The 23166-nt window shown below is 36.2% G+C and overlaps 1 protein-coding gene across 11 annotated transcripts in view; it reads left to right on the top strand.

Moving 5' to 3' along the window:
* The window catches only part of PHC3 (polyhomeotic homolog 3), an 87951-nt gene that overhangs the window by 1651 nt on the left and 63134 nt on the right, over window positions 1-23166 (top strand). For 6 of the 11 annotated variants that reach the window (XR_013369693.1, XR_013369694.1, XM_077880294.1 and 3 more), the window contains exons 2-5: window positions 1470-1635; window positions 7075-7230; window positions 8515-8592; window positions 21537-21695. Coding sequence is in view for 9 of the 11 variants with exons in the window: in XM_077880294.1 (XP_077736420.1) it covers window positions 1470-1635; window positions 7075-7230; window positions 8515-8592; window positions 21537-21695 (559 nt within the window). In the remaining 2 variants the exon portion in view is untranslated. The remainder of the gene's footprint in view (window positions 1-1469; window positions 1636-7074; window positions 7231-8514; window positions 8593-21536; window positions 21696-23166) is intronic. The other 5 variants (XM_077880299.1, XM_077880298.1, XM_077880297.1 and 2 more) reach the window with 2 other exon arrangements.

The raw sequence follows: 23166 nt of genomic DNA, 5'->3' as shown, positions 1-23166 counted from the left end.
AATTAGTGCCAAATTCCTTGGTCTTTTCATAAAATTGAAAGTGTGGCGGTTACATTTCCTGTCAACGATGTTCATGTGCTGTGCGTTAGATTTTGTATCTCAGGAGAAAAGAAGGGTTAAGAAAGACAGGTAAAACCAGTGTATTATCAGGTGTGCTTTTCACCATCCTGGGGCTTTTCTAACACTATAGAAACTATTGTAGTTCTACTTTCTAACGATATTGAGGCCCTCGGAATTGACCTAAAATACAATGTTGTTTGAATTTATCCAAGTATATAGATTCAGTGTTAAGTGGAGGTTTATACTTCCAAAAGAATGAGGTGAGTTTGCAATACTTGAGGGGAAGGACTCAAAGTCTGGTACAGAAATGTACTTTATGAACTTTACTGTTAATTCATGAGGAAAGTGACATAATTATGCTGTTTTCAAAAGTTGGAGCAAGTCTTTGTGAAAAGAGATTTTTGTAAGGAAGTGGGAAAATTGTTGTCAGCTGTTTCTCTGATTTCCTGGAGTAATCTGCTTATAAGTATAACCAGAGTTATTAGATATAGTAAGGACAGTGTTGTAGACTAATTAGGGGAAAAGCCAGTGTGAATTAATACAAAATTACTATTTTTTTACTTTTTTTTTTTTTTTTTTTTTAATGTAAGCTTTACATCCAACGTTGGGCTTGAACTCACGGTGACTCTGAGACCAAGAGTTAATGTGTCCTACCAACTGAGCCAGCCGGGTGCCACTTAGAACCCCATGTTGGGTGTAGAAGTTACTTAAAAAATCTTAAAATTTTTTTAGATTTCCTTATTTAATCATAGAACATTCTTTTTAAAGATTTCATTTATTCATTAGAGAGAGAGAGAGGCGGAGACACAGGCAGAGGGAGAAGCAGGCTCCATGCAGGATCCTGATGTGGGACTCCAGGATCACGCCCTGGGCCAAAGGCAGGCACTAAACCGCTGAGCCACCCAGGAATTCCAATAGAACATATTTTTAAAGCAAAGTGCATATGGTAACCAGAGATAAGCTAATTATAATTAACACAAGTCCTTAGGCATCCTATTTTAATGTATAGATAAGAATTATTTTAACTTTTAATTAGTAGGTCAAAGAATGTAAAGAAATATTTCAAAGTACTCTGATGTTGCTTAAGTATTTTTAAGGTAGTTTAGTATTATTAACCTGTTATTATCTTTCAATAATGGAAAGATAAAAGTTTAGGCCGGGATATATTTAAGTTGCATATCCTGAATCATTTGAACATAAACTTAGTAGGTATTAACTATCCAATATGCTATATCATTGTGAAATACTTTTCCTTTTTAAGTGTTTATGGTGACTGTGTGTGATCTATGCTATTTTGTAAGGGTCTTAAAAATTTAGATTTGCTGATTATTTCTTCGAAATAATTAAATATTCTTTAAAGCCCATAAAATAATGTTTTGCCAATGCAGATCCTTTGTGTTATCTGACAGATTCAAGGACCACAATACAGCTATGGATAGCGAACCAAACCCTGGCACATCTTCTGTGTCGACAACAACCAGTAGCACTACCACCACCACCATCACCACTTCCTCCTCTCGAATGCAGCAACCGCAGATTTCTGTTTACAGTGGCTCAGACCGACATGCTGTACAGGTATTTCAGTTAGATTGAGGGGTAGGCTAAGACTTAAGATGTCATTACCTTTTTTCTCTTAAGCCAAATGAAGCTATTGTTTCATATCCTCAAATGAGTCACGTGATATTCTCTAAATGAATACAATAAGAATAGTAACATTTGAAGCAATCAAAAAGTTATTCCATGTTCTATTGAGAGGGCTTCTGTTTGTCAGCATGTGACTTATAAAACCGTATGTCAGGAAAATTATAATTGGAAGGTCTCTGTGCTGCTACAATGTGGAGACACTCAACCCTACAGCCTTAAGATGCAAAATGACTCTAGCTTCTGGGTTCTTTTGTATTTGAACCCAAAGTATTGACTTTGGAAGATCTATTCAGGTCTGTAGATTTCTTAAGAGGTTCATTTTAAACTCAAGTGGCCTAAGAACCTGAGTAGGAGGATTCATTTAAAGCTCTTAGGGACAAAGTGGGGCAGGGAATATTTAATGAGGAAAACTTTTAGGTCTGCACTTGGTTGAGAAAATTAAGTTTACTTGGTTAATCTTTATAATAGTGGAGGTTGAGATAGTATGGTATTGCATAAAAAGGGTATGGGCATTGCAGTCTGATATGCTCTTTGTTTGAATTCCATTTTCTTTATCAATAGCTACGCAGTCTTGGCTGAGAGGCATGATCTCTTTGAGCATCAGGAAACTGTAAAATGTGGATGAGACTAACTAGTTCTTTAGTTATTATGAGGACTTTTTCAAAAGATTTTATTTATTTATTGGAGAGAGTGAGAGAGCATGAGCGTGAGCTGAAGCTAGGGGAGGGGTGGTGGAGGAGGGAGAGAGGAAATCCCAAACTGACTCCCTGCTGAGTTTGGAGCCAGTTTGGGAGGGTGGGGGCTCAGTCTCAGGACCCTGAGATCAGAACCTGAGCCAAAACCAAGAGTCAGACGCTTAATCGACTGAGCCACCCAGGTGTACCAGTTATGAGGATTAAAGGAAGTGTTAGAACTCTGTGGGGCACATTATATGTGCTCAGTCAATAATAATAGCTAATGTTTGTTGAACAGTTGCCGTGGGCCAAACATTTGATAATCCATTTACATGGATTATCCCTTTTACTCCTCACCACACCTCTATGAAATAGATACTGTTATTATCTCCATTTTACAGGTGGGAAAACTGATGTTTTAATTTTTTATTTATTTATGATAGTCACAGAGAGGGAGAGAGAGGCAGAGACACAGGCAGAGGGAGAAGCAGGCTCCATGCACCGGGAGCCCGATGTGGGACTCGATCCCGGGTCTCCAGGATCGCGCCCTGGGCCAAAGGCAGGGGCCAAACCGCTGCGCGACCCAGGGATCCCCGAAACCTGATGTTTTAAACAGGGTAAATAGGGACGCCTGGGTAGCTCAGTGGTTGAGCATCTGCCTTCAGCTCCGGGCATGATCCTGGGGTCCTGGGATCAAGTCCCACATCGGGCTCCCCATGGGGAGCCTGCTTCTCCCTCTGCCTATGTCTCCATGTGTCTCTCACAAATAAACAAAATCTTAAAAAAAAATAGATTAAATAACTTTTCCTAAATTCTCATAGCTAGTAGATTATCTGGTTTTAGAGTTGTGCCTTTAGCCACTCTTTTTTCCATTATACCTGCTTACTCTCTCTGCCATCTCCATAACTTCATTCTGCCCTGAAAATAACTTACTTGTTTGCAAAATAGTCCTCTCTCCACTCCATTTTTCTAGATTGGATATCCCAGTATAATGGCTATTGTTAGGATTCTTTTTTTTTTTTTAAGATTTTATTTATTTATTCATGAGAGACACACAGAGACAGGCAGAGGGAGAAGCAGGTTCCATGCTGGGAGCTGGACGTGGGACTCGATCCCAGGACTCCAGGATCATGCCATGGGCTGAAGGCAGGTGCTAAACCGCTGAGCCACCCAGGGATCCCTATTCTTAGGATTCTGAAGTTACCATAGGGTGGAATCAGAATTCTTGGAGACTGAGTCAATTCAGCAGAAGTTCAAACGGGAATGTGGAATGTGTTTTAAAAAATTCTTCACCTTTCTTTGAGGCAAGGGATATAGAAAAGAGTATCTAGATCTTTGAGCATGCAAATGATGTGGTATTTTTATTTTATTTATTTTTTTAAAGATTTTATTTATTTATTCATGAGAGAGAGAGAGAGGCACAGAGACACAGGCAGAGGGAGAAGCAGGCTCCATGCAGGGAGCCCGATGTGGGACTCGATCCTGGGTCTCCAGGATCGCGCCTTTGCCTGAAGGTGGTGCTAAACTGCTGAGCCACCAGGGCTGCCCAATGTTCCATTTTTGATCTCTAGTTTTTACCTGAGCTAGATGTGTTAATAAAAAATAAAGTGTTCCTGGAGATGTATAGATATACATGTTTCTCACAAATAGCAATTATACTAGTTCTTATGAAATCATATAATTGCTTCTCCTAAAATGCCATCAAATCAATATTCATTGAATTACCCAAGGAGTTCTTTAATACCTTCCAGCATTCTTGTTCAATCCTGTGAATTCTCTTTGCCCTCTTTGTTTATTTAGAGAAATAATACAAGAACAGTGTGTTGTGCCTTTAACTTGTATGTAAAGAGTCTCTCTCCATGAGTGTATCATTGAAATGTTATGAAAGACCGCACTGACAATAGAAAAATGATTATACTCTGACAAAAATGTGTCAAATAGGGATCCCTGGGTGGCTCAGCGGTTTAGCACCTGCCTTTGGCCCAGGGCGCCATCCTGGAGACCTGGGATCGAATTCCACGTCAGGCCCCCGGTGCATGGAGCCTGCTTCTCCCTTTGCCTGTGTCTCTGTCTCTGTCTCTCTCTGACTATCATAAATTTAAAAAAAAAAAAAAAGTGTCAAATAGATTATTCATTTGTTATTTCAGTTTGATTTTAGTTTTGTTATGGAATTTATTTTTTTTTTTATTTTTTTATTTATTTATGATAGTCACACACAGAGAGAGAGAGAGAGAGAGAGAGAGAGAGAGAGAGGCAGAGACACAGGCAGAGGGAGAAGCAGGCTCCGTGCACCGGGAGCCCGACGTGGGATTCGATCCCGGGTCTCCAGGATCGCGCCCTGGGCCAAAGGCAGGCGCTAAACCGCTGCGCCACCCAGGGATCCCCTGTTATGGAATTTAAAGAACATATATAGGTTTACCTGACCAAGAAGACATATTGTTACAATTCTGTATCACTTAATGCTGTTTTATAGTCTCCTGTAAGTAGGAGTCAAAAGCCTATTTTGATTTTGTGACAGGAATCTCTAGCAGGTATAGCAATCTACAATTGGAGAGATACGAATATACGAAAGTAAACACAAGGAAATATGTTTTCTTGGAATTTGTATAAAGAGATTCATTGCTTTGAGTTCATGGTGTCCTGACTCAGACCTCAAGCTGTAGGATTATGGCTCTATTACCCCCTTTAGCTCTGAAAACTCTGTAGTTTGATGCTGAGATTAGGGTTCTGTGCTGTTTCAGGGTCACTGTGGGCATGATGTGACTTTGGGATGTGGTTGCAGAGGACTGGCTTAGTCTGATTTATGGGTTTGGACAGATAAAGGATTTTTCTCTGTTTTTGGAATACTTGATTTTTTGTTTTAAGGATTTTATTTATTCATTCATGAGAGACAGAGAGAGAGACAGAGACATAGGCAAAGGAAGAAGCAGGCTCCCTGCGGGGACACTGATATGGGACTCGATCCTGGGTCCCGAGATTATGCCCTGAGCTGAAGGCAGACGCTCAACCACTGAGCCACCCACGCATCCCATACTTGACTTTTCTATGTTTATCTATTTATGAAGTTTCGGGCTTATATTTTATATTTTGCCAATAAATATTCACAGTAATTAACACTTTTTCAGGAATTTTTTTTAGAATAGTTTTATTCTATGTTGAAAGGAATCTGACATTTAAAAAACATTTTAAGAAGTAATTATTTAATAATTTAAAACATGAAATAATTTGAAACATGAAATAATTATGATTATTAATATTATACTAGTATATTTTTTTCAGACATTTAAAGAATAGTACAAATGCGAAGGTAAAAAGCTGGGGCATCTGGGTGGCTCATGCAGTTAAGCGGCTGCCTTTAGCTCAGGTCATGATCCCAGGGTCCTGGGATCGAACCCCACTTGGGGAGTCTGCTTCCCCCTCTCCCTCTGCTGATCTCTCTGCTTGTGGTCTCCTGCTCTCTCTCAAATAAATAAAATCTTAAAAAAAAAAAAAACGAGAAGGTAAAAAGCACCTCGAATCTAGTTATCTATTGGTAGTCTTTTAATGTTTTTCTGTATTTTCTTTCAAATATGTTTTAATATAAGATGGTATCTTACTTTATACACTTTAGTAATCTGCTTTTTTCACCTAATGATAGATTAGGGAATTTCTGTCATTGTTGATAAATATAGCTATTTCTGTATTCTCCTAGGTGCATGTGGCTATTTATATTAAAATTTAGTAAAATTAAAAACTGATTATCTTAGTTCCATTAGCTACATTTTACGTTTGTAAGTCCTCAAGAGATAATGTGACTAGTAGCTGTTATATTGGGCAGCATTGATATACATTATTATTTTTTAAATTTTTGAGGGAGTGAGAGAGTTTGGGGGGTGGAGAGAGGGAGAGAGAATCTTAACAGGCTCTGTGCCCAGTGTAGAGCTTGATGTGGAGCTTGATCTCGTGACCCTGAGATCATGACCTGAGTGGAAACCAGGAGCCAGACCCTCAACCAGTTGAGCCACCTGGGTGCTCTACGTTACTATTTGTAATGGCTGTAGGGTTATGCGTATTCCTCTCTACACCCAGGCCCCAAATTCTATTAAGTTTTATCTAAAAAGTTAAACCAATTTACATTCTTACTAACACTGTAGGAGTTTCTGTTTCCCCATTTTGTGGTAATATTCTTCTCAATCTTTATTCATCTGAAAGTTGGAAAATAGAATCTTGTTTTAATTTGTAATTTTTTTTTAAGATTTTATTTATTTATTTGACAGAGCACACAAGCAGGGGGAGGGGAAGAGGTAGAGAGAAGCAGGCTCTCCTCTGTGCAGGGAGCCTGATGTGGGGCTCCATCCTAGGACCCCAAGATCATGACCTGAGCTGAAGGCAGACTCTCAACCCACTGAGACACCCAGGAACCCCTTAATTTGTAAATTTTGACTACTAATGAGATTGAAGATCTTTTCAAGTCTTATTTGGCTCTTTATTTCTTTTGTGAATTGCCTCTTCTGGGTGTTTTTAATTTGTATAGATTAGTGAATCTTAGTGATATGTAACTGGAGAGAACTATAAACTTGACATTGAATATTAAAGTAGTGAAATTTTATTTATTTTTTAGTGAAATTTTAAATTGACAGTTTTTTTATACTTTATTTTATGGTTAAGGTTAATGTTAAGATCATAGTTTGACCTTGATTCAATCGACTCATCACAGGTAATTCAACAGGCCTTGCATCGCCCCCCGAGCTCAGCTGCTCAGTACCTTCAGCAAATGTATGCAGCTCAGCAGCAACACTTGATGCTGCACACAGCAGCTCTTCAGCAGCAGCACTTAAGCAGCTCCCAGCTTCAGAGCCTTGCTGCTGTTCAGGTGAGACTTAAATAAATTAAGAATTTATGAGGCTAAAGTTGACATAAAATTGACACTTGCAGATAATTACTGAAAATAAATATGTTGGGTGTATTATTTCAGAATTCTCAAATGTCCTGTGATTATTTTTTCTTAAAGAAATTAATAGATGGCCAAATAGAAGCTAATTAAAACAAATGTGGATATATTTTATATGGTACTCTGTTACTAGCTTTTATCTCACTACTTTTTATCTGCATTGCAGAAATACTAGTGTCATGGTTTTAATGTGTAAAATTGTTTTTTTTTTTTTAAGATTTTATTTATTTATTCATGAGAGACACACAGAAAGAGAGGGGCAGAGGGAGAAGCAGACTCCATGAAGGGAGCCTGATGTGGGACTTGATCCCTGGACTCCAGGATCACACCCTGGGCTGAAGGCAGACACTAAACCGCTGAGCCACCCAGGGATCCCATACTGTATAAAATTCTAGGTACAACAGTGAATACTTGGGGTTGCATGAATTGTATTTACATTTCAATGAAAAAAGTTTTTTTTTTTAATGTAAGTAATTTGCATTCATTAAAAAGAAGTGAAGGTATTCCTTTTCCTGACTCACTAGTATTTTTCATTCTTCAGAGTTGGCCACTTTAGCAGATGGCCACTGTTTAATATTGTATGCTTTCTAATATCCATGCATACTGTTCCTACTGATAACAGGATAATTTTATGATTATTTATTTAAAAAAGATTTTCATTATTATTATACTGTTTATTTAAATAAAACCATATATGAGATTTAATCTTAAATCTTATTAGAGGAGGATCTCAATTGATTATATCTGAAAAAGAGTTATTTCTGTTAGAAACACATCCCCAGCTGTTGCTTCTTCTTCGTAGTGTAATTTTAAATAACCTTGGGTTCATGATACAAGTTAGGAAACTGAAACCCAGTGGCACTTGATGTAGCTCCAATTTCTTTTTCATAATGTTGGAGTAGTGGTTCCACTTCATAGAAGACAGAGCTGCAGAGTAAAACTGACAATGAATGCAGCTATTAAAATAAGGTTAGCCTTTGGGTCCTCTGTTTTTGTCAGTCATCTTTTTCTTTTCTTCTTAATTTGTTTGGCCAAAGCTTAATCTATATTGACTGTGAAATGAATTGGTTCATAACCTAGATGTTTTTTTTTTTTCTCTGTAACCTAGATGTTTTGATTTTTTATTGTGGTTTTGTGGTATCCTGGTACCAGAAAGTTTTTAACTTCAGATTTTTATAGACCTATTATAAGATCTTATTATTTTAGGCAAGTTTGTCCAGTGGAAGACCATCTACATCTCCCACAGGAAGTGTCACACAACAGTCAAGTATGTCCCAGACATCTGTAAGTGCCCTAAATTTTTTCCTGGATCTAAAAATTTTAATAACTATTTTCCAAAAGTAAACTGTTACTATTTGTAAGGTTGCTATTGTGTATTTGTTGATTGCTACATAACTAACAAGTGCCTAGAAATAGGAATGGTAAGTTTTAAGAATTCAGAACTATGTTAAGCTTCTGAAAATCTGAGTCTTAAAAAAAATGTTTTTGTATTATTTCTTATACATGTTTCCCACTGATTTTGTTTAGATCTTCTGTGGTTCAAATTGATTGAAGTTTTTGTGTGTATTGAAAGCCTGAAATATATAATGCAAGGGGTATTAGGCCATTTACAGTGATACATAAAGAAAATCAATCCTTGATAGACATCTAAATGTTTCTAGTTTTTTCTGGGCACCTCACATTTTAGAAATTAATACTTTTCAGGTTATGCTTGCTTATCTTGATCAAATTTATAAGTATTCATTCAAGATAATGTAATTTATTTTGAGAAAGGAGTAAATCTGATTTGCTATATTACACATATGTACTGGGAAATTTTGCAAAATTTCCCAGTTAAAAGAAATTTATAGGCATGGTAATACTTGCTTAACTTTTAATTTTGATATAATTTCAAATTGCAAGAATAATAAACATTTCTGTATATTCTTTACTCAGATTCACCAGTTGTTAGCATTTGGCTCATTGCTTTATAATTCTTCCTTTCTCTCTACATATACACATATAGACATTTCTTTTTCTGAACCATTTGCAGGTAAGTTGAGACATGTTCCTTTACTTCTAAATACTTTGGTATGTATTTTCTAGGAATAAAGTCCTTCTTTTAGAGCAACATGAAAATGATCAGATTCAGGAAATTTTACATTGATTCAGTATAATCTGTATTCACATTTCATTAGTTCCAGATTTCTGTACCTCATCACTATAGATGTTACAGACTGGATAATTCTTTATTGTGGGGGGAGGCTATCATGTGCATTATAGGATGCTTCTTAGCACCCTAGCATCTATCCACTATATACTACTGGGCTGTGGCCCTCCTCCTTGCCAGTGTGACAACCAAAAATGTCTCTAGATCCTAGCAAATGTTTCCTGGAGGGCAAAACTGCCCCTGGTTGAGAGCCATTAAGTTAACCTAATAATATCCTTACTGGCTATTTTTTCCTGATTCAGTAGGATAATACTTTGATACTTTGTAAAATTGACTTCATTGGAGTTTAGTTTGTAGATTGCTAAGGAAATGAAGATAAACTTTTGCTATATTTCTTTAGTTAGGGATGTCGTCCTTACTGTCTGAGTACATATATTGGAGCATATGGTAATTTTTCTGGCTATTGATCTGACATTTTTTAAAGAGAGAGCTAAAGAAAGGTGAGGGAGGGGCAGAAGGAGAGGGGAAGAGAGACTCTTAAGCAGGCTCCATGCCCAGTGCAGAGCCTGTTGTGGGGCTCTATCTCACAACCCTGAGATCATGATCTGAGCCAAAATCAAGAGTTGGATGCTTAACCAACTGAGCCATGACATTTTTAACTAAAAAATTCTATTCTTTCTTAGCATGGAAGTATCCTGGAACAAGAATAAAATTAGTTGAAAAAAAGAAATTATTTATGACTTTAAAATGTTAGACTGAAGAAGATGAAAAATTTAAGTCCCTCTCTCCCTCTTCTTCTGCCTGTCCCCCATATTTCTCTCTCATTGAATTATAATTAATACTGTAATTATGGTTATTGATGTTATGTATGTCTTTAATACGTTAGTAGTTAAGGAAAGCACTGATAAACATTTGTGGTCTGGTTAAATAACCTATAGACAATTTTTTTATTCTATGAAATATTGGAATAATACTAGGATGTATATGTATAAAGAGATGTTTTTGAATTTTTTCAAATTATTAAAAGGTATCCTTTTAAACTCTTTTTCTCTCATTATGATTTTATGTATGTGACTTTCACAGAAGTTACAATTCCAGTGATTGTGCTTACTTTTTTATAACAGTGTTAGTGCTGCTTGCCATAAACCAGGCAGCCTTGTATGTTCAGGTATGCCAGAACCCATGACTGGTTGGCGGGGGGGAAAGAAGTAAGCAGGGAGAACAGATGTCCAGGAGGAAAAAAAATAAAAATGAGTAATGCGTTGCATTTGTTTCATTTTCTATTCCCAGCTGAATAATAGCTCAAGTGAGTTGACTAATTGTCCAAATTATGGTACTCAAGGTAGCTTTACTAAATACAGGTCATTCTCCAAAAGAGAGGCAGAACATGGTAGTAGGAATCTCTAGATAATTATATTAATGACCCATGTCAGATTGGCAGGCTGGTGGTTTTCAGAGTTTTGGTTATTTCAAGATAGGGTTCCCGAGTAACAGTGAAAGCCCATAGAGAAGGGCCTAGCCTCCAGTAGATAAAAGGGCTAGAAGGTAGATTGTTAAGTCATCAGTCAGACTTGGATTTAGAGTAGGAGTGGGATAAGGGGACATGGAATATTATTGAACAGTGGAGTCAGAAGTCCCATCATTACAACCTGGGGAAACTGGAGAAGGCTATTGTTAATTGAATATTTGGTGAAGAGTAAGTGTCAGCATCCTCCTCTTTACTCTCATTAAAACAGATCAATTCTAGAAAGCAATCAGTAGTGAGAATGGTGATTTTATGATTGTTTGGCTCTAAAACTAATTGGGACTGAGTGTTTATGTTGATGTCTTTATATTTTAACAGGACTTAGATTTAGTTATGTTTGATTTATCAAGATGAAATCTAAGCCAATTAGAGAAAAAAGCATCATCAAAGTTAAAAAACACAGAATGGTTGAAAATGTATTGTACCTTGTTAGGTCAGCCAGCTTATATTTGTGAAATAACAAGGGCTCTTTTCTAATGGTGAGATATACAATGAGACTTCACAAAAGACTTGCTTTGGTAATTCTTAAAAGAAAGACTATTTCTGGCTTTTAAAGATATGAAAATGTACTTACCATATTAGTAATGAAGAAATGTATGTAAAATAATAGTGACATCTCTCAAATTAGAAAACTAGGAAAAGCATTAAGCCATTACCCGTTGTTGGTAAGGATGTGAGAAAGTAGATAAACTCATGCACTTATTAGTGGGAATGTATTTCGTACAACTTTTCTGGAGGATTATTTGACAATGTGTATGAAAATATTTAAACTGTGCATTCGCTTTAACTTACCACTGTTATTTTTGGTGATGTCATTTAGTAAAAATGACAGATAATTATGATAGATAATCATGCAAAAATGACATAATTATGTAAATATGCAGTTTATAATAGTGAAAATGATAAACAATAAAAATAAGTGGCATTAATCAAATATTAAATTATAGTTAATCCATACAGTGAAATACTACAGCTAATAAATGCTGTATGTGTGTATACAGAGAAACTTAGATTTTCATTAGGTATTAGGTCAAAAAAGTAAAAATGTATAGTGTGATCTCATTAGGTTATTAAATTTAGGTTATTCTATTTTTTCAGTTCTAAGGTTTCCATTTGGTTCTTATTTATATCTTCTATTTGCTGAGAGATTTTGCTTTTTCCAGGTGGACTCATGTTGCTTGTTCAAAACATTTTTATGATGACTGCTTTAAAATCTGTCAGAATCATAACATCTTTTTCATTTTGGTGTTGGCATGTACTTATTGATTGTCTTTTTTTTATTCAGCTCATGTCTTTCTGGTTCTTGGTATGAATAACTTTTGATTGAAACCTCAACATTTTGAGTATTATGAGACTGGATCATATTTAAATTGTTTTTTGACTGGCTTCTTAAAGGGAATGTGTACCAACTCCTTAATATCATCTGAGGGTAGAAGTCTGGGTTATCCATTTAGTCTCCATTGACACCTGAGAGGGTGCTTTCGGTGCACCCTCAACCATAGTTGCTAAACGGAGGAGAGAGTTCTGGTTCCTCACTAGACCTCTATATAGATGCCTCCCTGGCTGGAGGTGGTGGGGGAGGGAATAAGAGTGCCATGTTATGGCTCCCCACATGATCTCCACTGATTCTACAGGGATGGGGTGAGTTTGTGGTGGTAGTCTATTCCTGTGTGGCTAGGATGAAAGTCCTGGCTCTCTACCTCGCCTTCTCTGATGCTTATCCATTGGAGGGATTAGGGGAACTGGGGGTGTCTCATTACAGCCTGGTGTAGGTAGAAACCTTTGCTCGTGTAGGTGGGGCCACAATGTTCTCTGTGTTTGGCTGGAGTAGAGCAGTTGTCTAAAAGTTTTCTATGTTGCTAGGTAGTCCCTTTCTTGCTCCTTTGGCTAGAAAGAGTAGGCTTCTTTTGGGGCTCTTTTTGTTTGTTTGCACCCATTTGTGTTTCTGGGTTACAGACTTTTTCCGCTGTAAGTTTGGCTTAGCTAAGACAAAAGGAAAACGCAGAGGGCTCACAACCACATGATTCTATGGGTTCTGAGGTCACTAGCCAGTCTCCTTTTCTCTACCTTTCAGGAACTTCCTATGCTTATTTTATATGTAACATCCAGGGATTTTAGTTGTATTTAGGGTAAGGAATAGGGAAAAGTACAAGTGTTCCATCTTTCTGGATACAGAATTCCTGTCATTTAACTTACTTTTTAAGAAATTATATCTATATATCTGCCTGATTATTCAGGAAGAAAATCTGTAATATACAACAAATTGTTAAATGGTGGTTATCTTTGAGGAAGTAAGTTAAAGAGCTTTATTTTGTTAATTTTTAAAGAGCTTTATTTTGTTAATTTTTATATTGCCTAAATAAAACACAAATATACTCTTGTTGTCTAAGGGACAGGCATTACCAATGTGTAGAGTAAAAAGGACATCTCTTTTTCAGTAATCTCTTTGCCATGAAAAAAGTTTTGTGTGAAGCTTTCCTATTTTATTATTCTGTGTTTCTATACATAAATGTAAGTAGATAGGCCTGTGGCTAATTTTATTTGTTTTAATGCAAGTGAAGTGCCATCATTCTCTAGATACTTTTGCTTCATTCGGCATTTTCAGCTGGAAAGGATTATGTAGCTGAAATTGCAATCATAAGTCTCTAAATGACTCAAGAGCTGTTTGTATCTCATTCCCTTTCTCTTTCTTTGTTATTTTTTGGTTGTAGAATCTACATTAATCCCAGATGTTTTGACTTTAATTCACTGTACTATTTAGTCTAAAAGAGAAAAAATCTTGTTTATGATAGCTTTCTAGTTATGGTACTAGACAAAATGAGCTTTTGAAGCCTGGTTAGTTTCATGATTTTTTTTTATTCATACATTCACTCATTCATACAACAAATATTTATTGAACATTTAATATGTGCCAAAAGCCTTTAGGTGCTGGGAACACAGCAACACAACAGACAGACTCTCTGTTATAGTGGAGGTAGGGATAGATGGTAAACTGTTATATAATATGTCAGATGGTGAATGCTATACAGAAGAATAAAGCAAGAAAAGAGAATGGGATGAGGGAATTTGCTATTTTAACTAGGATGGTCAGGGAAGACATTGCTAATAAAGGGTAAGGGAGGCAAACATGCTCAAGGAACAGAAAGGAGGGCATTGTGGCTGCAATAGAATGAGAGAATGAGAGTATGTTTAGAGATGACATTAGAGAGATAATTGTAATCTAATCATGAGATTATAAACTCTTATTTGAGTTGGGAAGCTATTAGAGAGCTATTTCAGTAGGGAAGCCACATGATCTCAGGTTTTAACTTAGATTGTAGAGGGCAAAGATAGAAGCAGAGAGACCAGTTAAATAGTTCTTGTAGTAATACAAGAGAGATTGGTGACTTGCTCCATGATGGTGACAGTAGCTGTGGTGAAAAGTGGTTGGCCAGATTCTAGATACCTTTTTTCACCAGTATTTTATTATAGAAATTTGCATATGTTTTAAAAGTAGAGCTAATAGGATATGCTGATGGATTGAATAAAAGATGTGAGGAAAAGTGAAGAGTCCAGCATAATTGTAGTATTTGGCCTGAACATCTAGAAGGACCTGACAAAACAAGGTGTTAGAGAAGAAAATCAGGAGTTCGGTTTTAGACTTTGAGTTTGTGGTGGATGTTGAATAAACATTGAATACATGAGTTCATGTGGAGGTCTGGTGATTAGTGATGTCTTGTGCATCTCATTGAAAATTCAAGTCACAAAAAAAGAGTACATGATGATTTTACTACCAATTCTGGGTTATAAAAGATTGGTAGCTTGGAAGAGGTGAGGGCCATGGGTTCTAATCTTCATTGTCTGACTGGTGGCATAACTTAGGGCAAGTCAGTTAGCCTCCTTAGTCATTTATACCTCAGTTTTCTTCTGTGTAAAATTAAATTGTCTAATTATGTGTTTTTATTACTGTTTTCATCCAGATAACCCTGGGTCAATCTCAAACAGAAGGTTCAGTAAAAGGGTGTTACATACTGAATTGCATCTCCCCAAAGTTTGTGTGTTGAAGCCCTAATCCCCATGTGACTGTATTAGAAATTTTGCTATTGCAAGTAAGCCTGCATTGGATATGCTGTTGTAATTCTTTGTATACATATCTAGTTATTTGTTTTTTAAAAATTTCTTAGTAGTACACTTACTGGGCCAGTGAGATGGTTTTTAGATCAAGAACTCTAAAAATGTTTACTTTTCTCTAAAAATGTCTAAGATCAATCACATATCAAATGAACCCATTTAAAGTTTTTTTTTCTGAGAGAAGAGTACTTGCTTATAAACAGTCATTCTCAGTGATCTATTGCTAATGTCCTCATCCTCTTACCTAGTTTAGGAGGTACTTTAATCAAGCATTTAAAAAAATGTAATTTCAAATGATTAAATTTAGAACTTTATTCCAAAAGTTGGTATTACCTTAAAATAAAACTGGCCTGAGTATCTGTATGGTCATGAGCAGCTTTACTGCATTCTTGTAAAATATTCCGATCGTACAGAAAAATTGAGAAAGTGTTAAGTCCTTGTCAGCCATCTTTCAGTTCTCTTCAGTACGCTGACTCCTCAGTTTGCTGGATATCCCTCCATATCTTTACCTATGCATTATGGACATATATAGCATAGAGAAATGTGTGTTAACAGTCATTTTTTTATATATATACTGGAAACAGTATTCTGCATTTTGGTTTTTTGCACCTGACAGACTTGAGATCTGTGTTAGCACACACAGCTCAGTCTCGCTCACTTAAGCTGTTGCATAATGTTGCACAGCATGGATGCACTTTATTTTATGTAACCAGCCCCATTGCTGAACATTTTAAGTTACTTCCAATATTTTAATTGTTTCAGCTTTGCAACTTTTTTAAGACATCCAAGTCTGAAAGCCAGTGGGAGATTATGAGGTTTCTTATTTGTTTCGCTGTTGTGTTTATAGTCTGTATAGCAAATAGTAGAAATAATGGTTTTCTATAATTAATAAGCTTTACATTTTATTTCATATTGTTCTTGAAAGTGTGTAGTCTCTTAAAGGAAATCCTTCATGGGTAGATATTATTATTTGAAATTTTAATATAACATTTTACACTTTTAGATACTTGAATTACGTATAAATCCCCACTGAATGATGAGGCAAGAAAATGCATACAGTGCTTTAAAGTGGTAAAAACAAAACAATGTACTAAACATAAAAAAAAAAAAGAAGGAAATAGCGGGATGCCTGGGTGGCTCAGCAGTTGAGTGTATGCCTTTGGCTCAGGGCGTGATCCCAGGATCCGGGATAGAGTTCTGCATCCAGCTTCCTGCAGGGAGCCTGCTTTTCCCTCTGCCTATGTCTCTGCTTCTCTTTCTGTGTGTCTCTCACACAGAATAAATAAATAAAATCTTTATTTTATAAAATCTTTATTTTATTTTTAAAAAATATTTTATTTATTTATTCATGAGAGACATAGAGAGAGAGGCATGCAGAGACACAGGTAGAGGGAGAAGCAGGCTCCATGCAGGGAGCCCGACATGGGACTTGATCCTGGGTCTCCAGGATCCCACCCTGGGCCGAACGCAGCGCTAAACCGCTAAGCCACTGGGGCTGCCTAAATAAAATCTTAAAAAAAAAAAAAAAAAGGAAACACATTCCCTCTCGGATTCTTTTTTTTTTTTATTTATTTATTCATGAAAGGCTCAGAGAAAGAGGTAGAGACATAGCAGAGGGAGAAGTGGCTCCACGCGAGGAGCCTCTGTGATTCCTAATACTTACACAGAAGAGACAAAAATAGGAAGGAAGGAAAGGAAGGAAGAAAAGAAAGAAAAAAAGAAAAAAAGAAAAAGAATGAATACACGTTATCCCAAATTTTACCCCTAGCAGGCATTATTCACCTTTGCATTTTGGTGGCTGTTCTTCCAGAGTGGTGTGTGTGTATGCCTATATATCTATATCAAATTTAATCATATCAGTTGTATAAGTATGCATTATTGTGTGTATATACAATGTATTTGTTTTTCTGTGTTTTTCACATGATACCTACATTTGCATGAACACATTTTTCTGTAATTATGTAAGTGGGATTATACAGTATATGTTATTCTGTAGTTTTTTTTCATTCAGAAATGGGTCATAAAGATATTTCCATGTCATTGAATAATACAGGTATACATTATCCTTTTAATATCTCTATGCTGTGCTTCTGTAGGTATTCCTGATTGATCAGTCAGATGGCAGCAGTGGTTCTCAAATGGGCTTTGGCTTAGGGAGTACTCTGGGCCAGAAACCCTTTGTAACCTCGATTTGGAGGGACACCAAGATGTGGTTGTGAGTTGAATGGCTTTTTTTGGTAGATGTGGTTTTCTCTGGTGACTCTTGAAATTAGTGCTTCCAGTTGGGGAGAAAGCTCCTAGTAATAAGAGTTCCTTTATGGAGTATGGGGCTTGAGGTATGAGGTGGCAAGATTGGCTATGAAGTGAAAAGGAATTAGCAATGTTGGGATGGAATTGATAGAGAATATAATGCAAACAGTTAAGGGCACTGGTTCAGGCAGTACAGTAAAGCAGAAAATAGAATAGAGGAGAGCCTTATCAGTTGTGGAAAGGAAGGGAAGTTTTTTTTTTAGGTAGGCCAGTTGTGGAGATGGACTTCTTGCAGAGATATAAATGCCATCATTCATGGGTTAAGCATTTGTGAGTAGACACTGCCTGAAATGTTACTTCCTATATGGAACTTAAAAATAAACATGGTAATGGTTTTTTGATCTCACAACCTAGACAAAATGGGATGCAGGTGGTTAGGAAGTTACTATTTCTGTTTCTTCCTTTTTTTCTTTTTTAAGAAAAAAGCATTCTGTTTGTACCTTGTGTGCTGCTTCCTTAAAGAGCACTCTCAAAAAAAAAAAAAAAAAAAAAAAAGCCTCTCAGGCATTTTATCTACCAGCTAGTCATTTTTTTAAAAGACTTTTATTGTATTTCTGTTTAAAGACTGTGTGGTCTATCCTTACTAGAGTTCCTTCCTTTTTCCCCTCCCTCCTCCCTTCTCTCTGTCCCTTCCTTTCTTCCTTCCACTGACTAAAAGAAAGTGCTGTGGCACTATTAATTATTGGAGAGTGACCCAAATTCATAAGCTATCAGGATGTAGGAAACCATTCTGAATGCCAAAATACATGAGTCCGAAAACCTGGGTCCAGTTTTATTCTGCTAAGTGATTTAATCTTTGCAGCTAGGCTTTATCTAAAATGTTCGTTTGTAGAGGTGTAAGGCAAATAGTAAGTTTTTGTGGAGGCTTACTAATAATTTATTATATAGCATATCAAAAATAGAGTTGAACTAATGTCACATTGTTTTTACTCTGTTAGGGACTATGCCAAATTTTTTTTTCCTCATAAACACTTTGTGATGAGCTTATATATCACATTAAAACTATGAAGTAGGTCTTAAAATAACACGGCATTCATTTACCTAGTAAACTTATTGAATGAAAGTACTTTTGCAGATACTGGATATTTGAAGATGAGTAGTCCATGATCCCTACTGTTACAGAAATTATTGTTTAGAAGAGTGAGATACGGGACACCAGGGTGGCTCAGTGGTTGGGCGGCTGCAGCTCAGTTCATGATCCTGGGATCTGAGATCAAGTCCTGCATCGGGCTCCTGCGAAGAGCCTGCTTCTCCCTCTGCCTATGTCTCTGCCCCCCTCTCTCTCTCTCTGTCTCTCTCATGAATAAATAAGTCAAAAAAAAAAAGAAGAGGAAGAAGAAGAAAGGTGAGCTAGGGGTATATGAATGATAACAAGCAAAAAAGGAAGGGAAATAGTTCTACTGTGAGACGTAGGGATACCTGAAAAAGCTTATTATGTAGATGATTTTTGAGAGAGGGTTGTTCACTACATAGGTGCAGATGGGATAGAGTGTGGGGGTAGAGGGATGCTCAGACCAGTCCAGAGCATTTGTTACTAGGGCCACAGATGTCTGGGACATTTTGATATTTTGAATAGCTTCATATTACTAATGTGAAGGGTATGTATGAAGGAGTGGGAGGAGATGATGCTAGAGAGGTAGTCAGGGGAGGTCGAACGTTATCCAGATTTTTAAATGGTTAATTAATTAAATCAGGGGAAGATTATCTAACATGTAGGAGGAAACAGGATTTCAGGCCGGGAGATCACTTTGCAGCTGTTAAAGTAATCTAGCTGGAAGTGCCATGGGCCCAGACTCTCAAACTAAGTGTTTAGAAAACACTTAGAAGAAAATAAAGGTGTATAAGTAAGTGTGATTGATTTTGTATGTGTGGTAAAGGAGAAGGAAGAATCAGGATGACTTCCAGATAATTTGTTTTGTAGGATTTTAGGAGATGCCAGTGACCATTCGAGGAGAAGCTGGTTTAAGAAGGAAAAATTATGAGTTTGGTGTTTGAACATGTTGAATTTGAGTTGAGATAATTCAGAAAGATGTGTACTGTAGGTGTTTGGATCTGGAGCTCAGGATGAGTTTATAATTAAGGATTCAGAGTCATCAGGTTTGAGTTTTTTGAAACTATGAGTGTGGATGTGATAATCTAGGTGTTCAAGAAGAAAAGTGTTGAAGGTGGGCTAGAAAGAAGAGCTGGTAAAGAAGATTGAAAGGGAATGATCTGAAAAGATCCATTGAATTTGTCAGATGGAAGGCATTGATAATTATTGCTAATGGGTTCAGTGGTGTGCTAGGAGTAAAAACCATATTGCAAAATAATTCTACATATTCATTGCCTTTATGCACTGAATTATAGATTTAAGTACAATGTATTTTATTAAAATTAAAAATACTTAAAAGATACAGAGAAGTTTAAAGAATTAACCAACTTTTGTGGACCTACTATACAGTTTTTAAAAACTTTTAAATTTTTAAATAATTATGGACTCATTAGGAGGTTTGCAAAATCACCACAGAGAGGTCCTCCAAGCACTTGTTCAGTTTAATAAATATCTTGTTTAGTTTAACAAATGTCCTGGACTGGTTTAAATGCTAGTGTTTTGGGATGGGTTATGAAATTGCAGGTAGTTTAAATTTGGATTTTCTATTCCTCACATGGCACAAGCCTGGCATTTTTTTAAAAATTTTTTTTAAAGATTTTATTTATTTATTCATGAGAGACACAGAGAGAGAAAGAGGCAGAGACACAGGCAGAGGGAGAAGCAGGCTCTATGCAGGGAGCCTGATGTGGGACTTGATCCGGGAACTCCAGGATCACACCCTGGGCCAAAGGCAGACGCTCAACCGCTGAGCCACCCAGGTGTCCCAAGCCTGGCATTTTGATTCTCATAGACTTTCTCCTTCCATCAGGGGCAGGGCAGATGACAAGCTTTCTTGCTGGTTCTTAGGAGATATGAGTGGAACTTTTTCTGTTCCCTCCTTAAATACTGAGCACCACTTTTGAAGATTTTGGCTCAAAGCAGGGGTTTTACCTCCAGCTCTTGCCTGAAATAGGCTCAAAATCAGGTCTTCTGTCTCTAGAGCATTGTCCCCTGAGACTATTGTGGTGCTTGGTGTCAGCTAAAATTTCTTCCTTTCTGGAACCTGAAAGACACTCAAACACTGAACCACCCAGGCGCCCAAATCAAAAGTCTAATTAACTATTTTATAACGTCTTATTTCTTAATTTTATTCTTTACTCTGTCCACAAAAAGTATTTGATGTCAGGTTATATTACTCTTGTTAAAATATTTATTTTTAAAATGGGTAACATAAAAATAAAAAAACCCCACAAAACCTAAATCGAGAAATGAAACACAAAAAAAGAAGAAATGAGGACAACATATGCATGTGGTGTGAAATTGGAAAGATAAAAAAAGGGTATATGTGTCTCCCTTTGCCCTCTTCCCTACCTGCCTCAGCCAGTTTGCCTTCACAGATAACAACACCACTTATCAGGTTCTTATGTGTCCTAGAGATAGACTGTGCACTATTTTCTTTTTTTGTAACAGTAGTTTTAACTTTAAAATAGTGCTTATAAATTAACTTTGTAACCAGTATTTAGGATTTTTCCATCTGTTTGACAAGTAGCAATTGTATTTTCTTCTTTGAGAGCTTTTGAGGGAGAACATTATACTAATTATATGTTACATATATGTTTATATATATGTGAATGAATTGTCTGTGTTCTAATTTTTGTTCACTTGGAGAAACCCCCATAATGTGACAGAATCTGACAAAATAGTATAAACTGTTGATTCGGATGTTTTAACATAGTATGTGGAATATTAAAATAATGGAACATTAACCCTAATTTTTGGGAGGTAGTGGAAATGATATTTTAAGATACTGGAGTCTTATCAAATGAAACATCTTGAGGATATCCTTAAACATCATCCTAAGTACTAATCAGTACGTACAATTGTTTGCATATGTGCAAATAATTGCCCAAAGAAGTGAGGGAGGCTCTGTCAAAGATGAAGCCCTCTCTTTAGATTCCTTAGCCATAGTTTGTACCATTGATTGCCTAACTGCAGCTTGGTGAAAATCACTGGCATGGAAGCAAGAAATGGAAGCCTATGACCTAATATGTTTTCTTCCTTAGATCAACCTCTCCACTTCTCCTACACCTGCACAGTTAATAAGCCGTTCCCAGGCTTCCAGTTCTACCAGCGGCAGTATTACCCAACAGACTATGTTACTAGGGAGTACCTCCCCTACCCTAACGGCAAGCCAAGCTCAAATGTATCTCCGAGCTCAAATGGTAAGATATGAGCTACCAAATTTTTTCAGTGTTTAAGGGCTTGAGAGAGATGGAAATGTTTCTTGATTTGATGCAATAAGAGGCATTTTTAATATTTAAGAAATGTTTAACAAATTTTTTTGTATGTGTATGCTTAGCTCTTATACATTTATGTCATGAAAAATTCTACTTTTAATTGGTAGGCCTTCTTGGTGTATCAAATAGCAACATTGGGAAACTAACAGATTCTGTAACATGGAGTGACTATTTTTTATCAAATTTTATTGATTTCAAACCTTCACATCTTAACATCTCTGAAACTGAGATGCATTTATAATTGATGGCATCGTACAGTTATAATTGATACTTGCAGTGATATATAGATATCTTTGACATCTTAAATTTGATGAAGTAGTTAGCAATGTTAAAAATTTGGTGGTTAACTGTAAGTTAGAATTTATACTGTGGGATCTTCTTAAATCTGGATTGGAGTTCTTAGTAATTTACCAGATGATTTTTAGCTTTGGTTATTCCCATCTCAAAATCTGCAAGGTATTTGTGTTCTTATGTTCACTTTGATCTCTTGTTAACATAGGAACGTTAATTCTTAAGGCTGTTATATATTAGAGTATCTACTGATTTCCTAATTTAACTTTAAGCTTCTTTAAGGAATTGGTTGGCATTTACTTTGATGTCTTTACATGTAGCTAGATGTCTTTACATGTAGCTAAGAGCTTTGGCCTAGTATATATTTACTTATATTCTTTTTTGTCCAATGAATATGTATCTGGATCCCTTGTTCTCCACTAAAATTACAAAGAAAGTTTTCCATCGTATTTCTAACAGGAAACAGTGACATGACCCACCTTTTATTTACAGATTATTCAGTAGACATTGCCATATTTCTAGTTTTTTTCCCCAGGAGATCTTATTTAATTAATAATATGCTTTAAAATTAGGCTGAATCATTTGAAATGACCACTTTTGCCTTCTTTATAAAACTCGCAGTCTCATATGTTCAAGCTAAATAGAACAAACATCTTCTCTTTAGATTTAGTGCTTTCAGCTGTTTGTTCTGGCAATTACCTTCTTGTGAAAGTTATACTTTGTTTAATTCAGTTAAATTTAGTACTATAAAGAACTGAAACTTAAAAGATTCATTAATCAGTAATTTTAATTTAAATAGGAACGGTTTGAGGAACTGAATAACTCATAATGCAATTTTGAAATAAGAGTATTTACACATTGTCATAATTTACTTAATTGGATTGGATAATCTCTGAGTGGATTGTGTTGTCTTTTTAAACTAATGGCATTCTGTTTCAATACTGAAAAACAACATTTGAAAAGATGGTGATAAATCGAGTATATCATTTTTTATTTATTTGATGCGAAGCTTTTTTGCAGACTGTTTTGTTGTTGCATTTTGACATGTGGCATTTACATTTGGAATGAATATTTCTTTATGAATAGTTTTAAAATCAAGAGCAAC

Source organism: Canis aureus, chromosome 31 (genome assembly GCF_053574225.1).
Source record: "Canis aureus isolate CA01 chromosome 31, VMU_Caureus_v.1.0, whole genome shotgun sequence".
Classification (NCBI taxonomy): domain Eukaryota; kingdom Metazoa; phylum Chordata; class Mammalia; order Carnivora; family Canidae; genus Canis; species Canis aureus.
The sequence above is the reverse complement of the archived record's forward strand: the minus strand, read 5'-3'. Positions and strand labels throughout refer to the sequence as shown.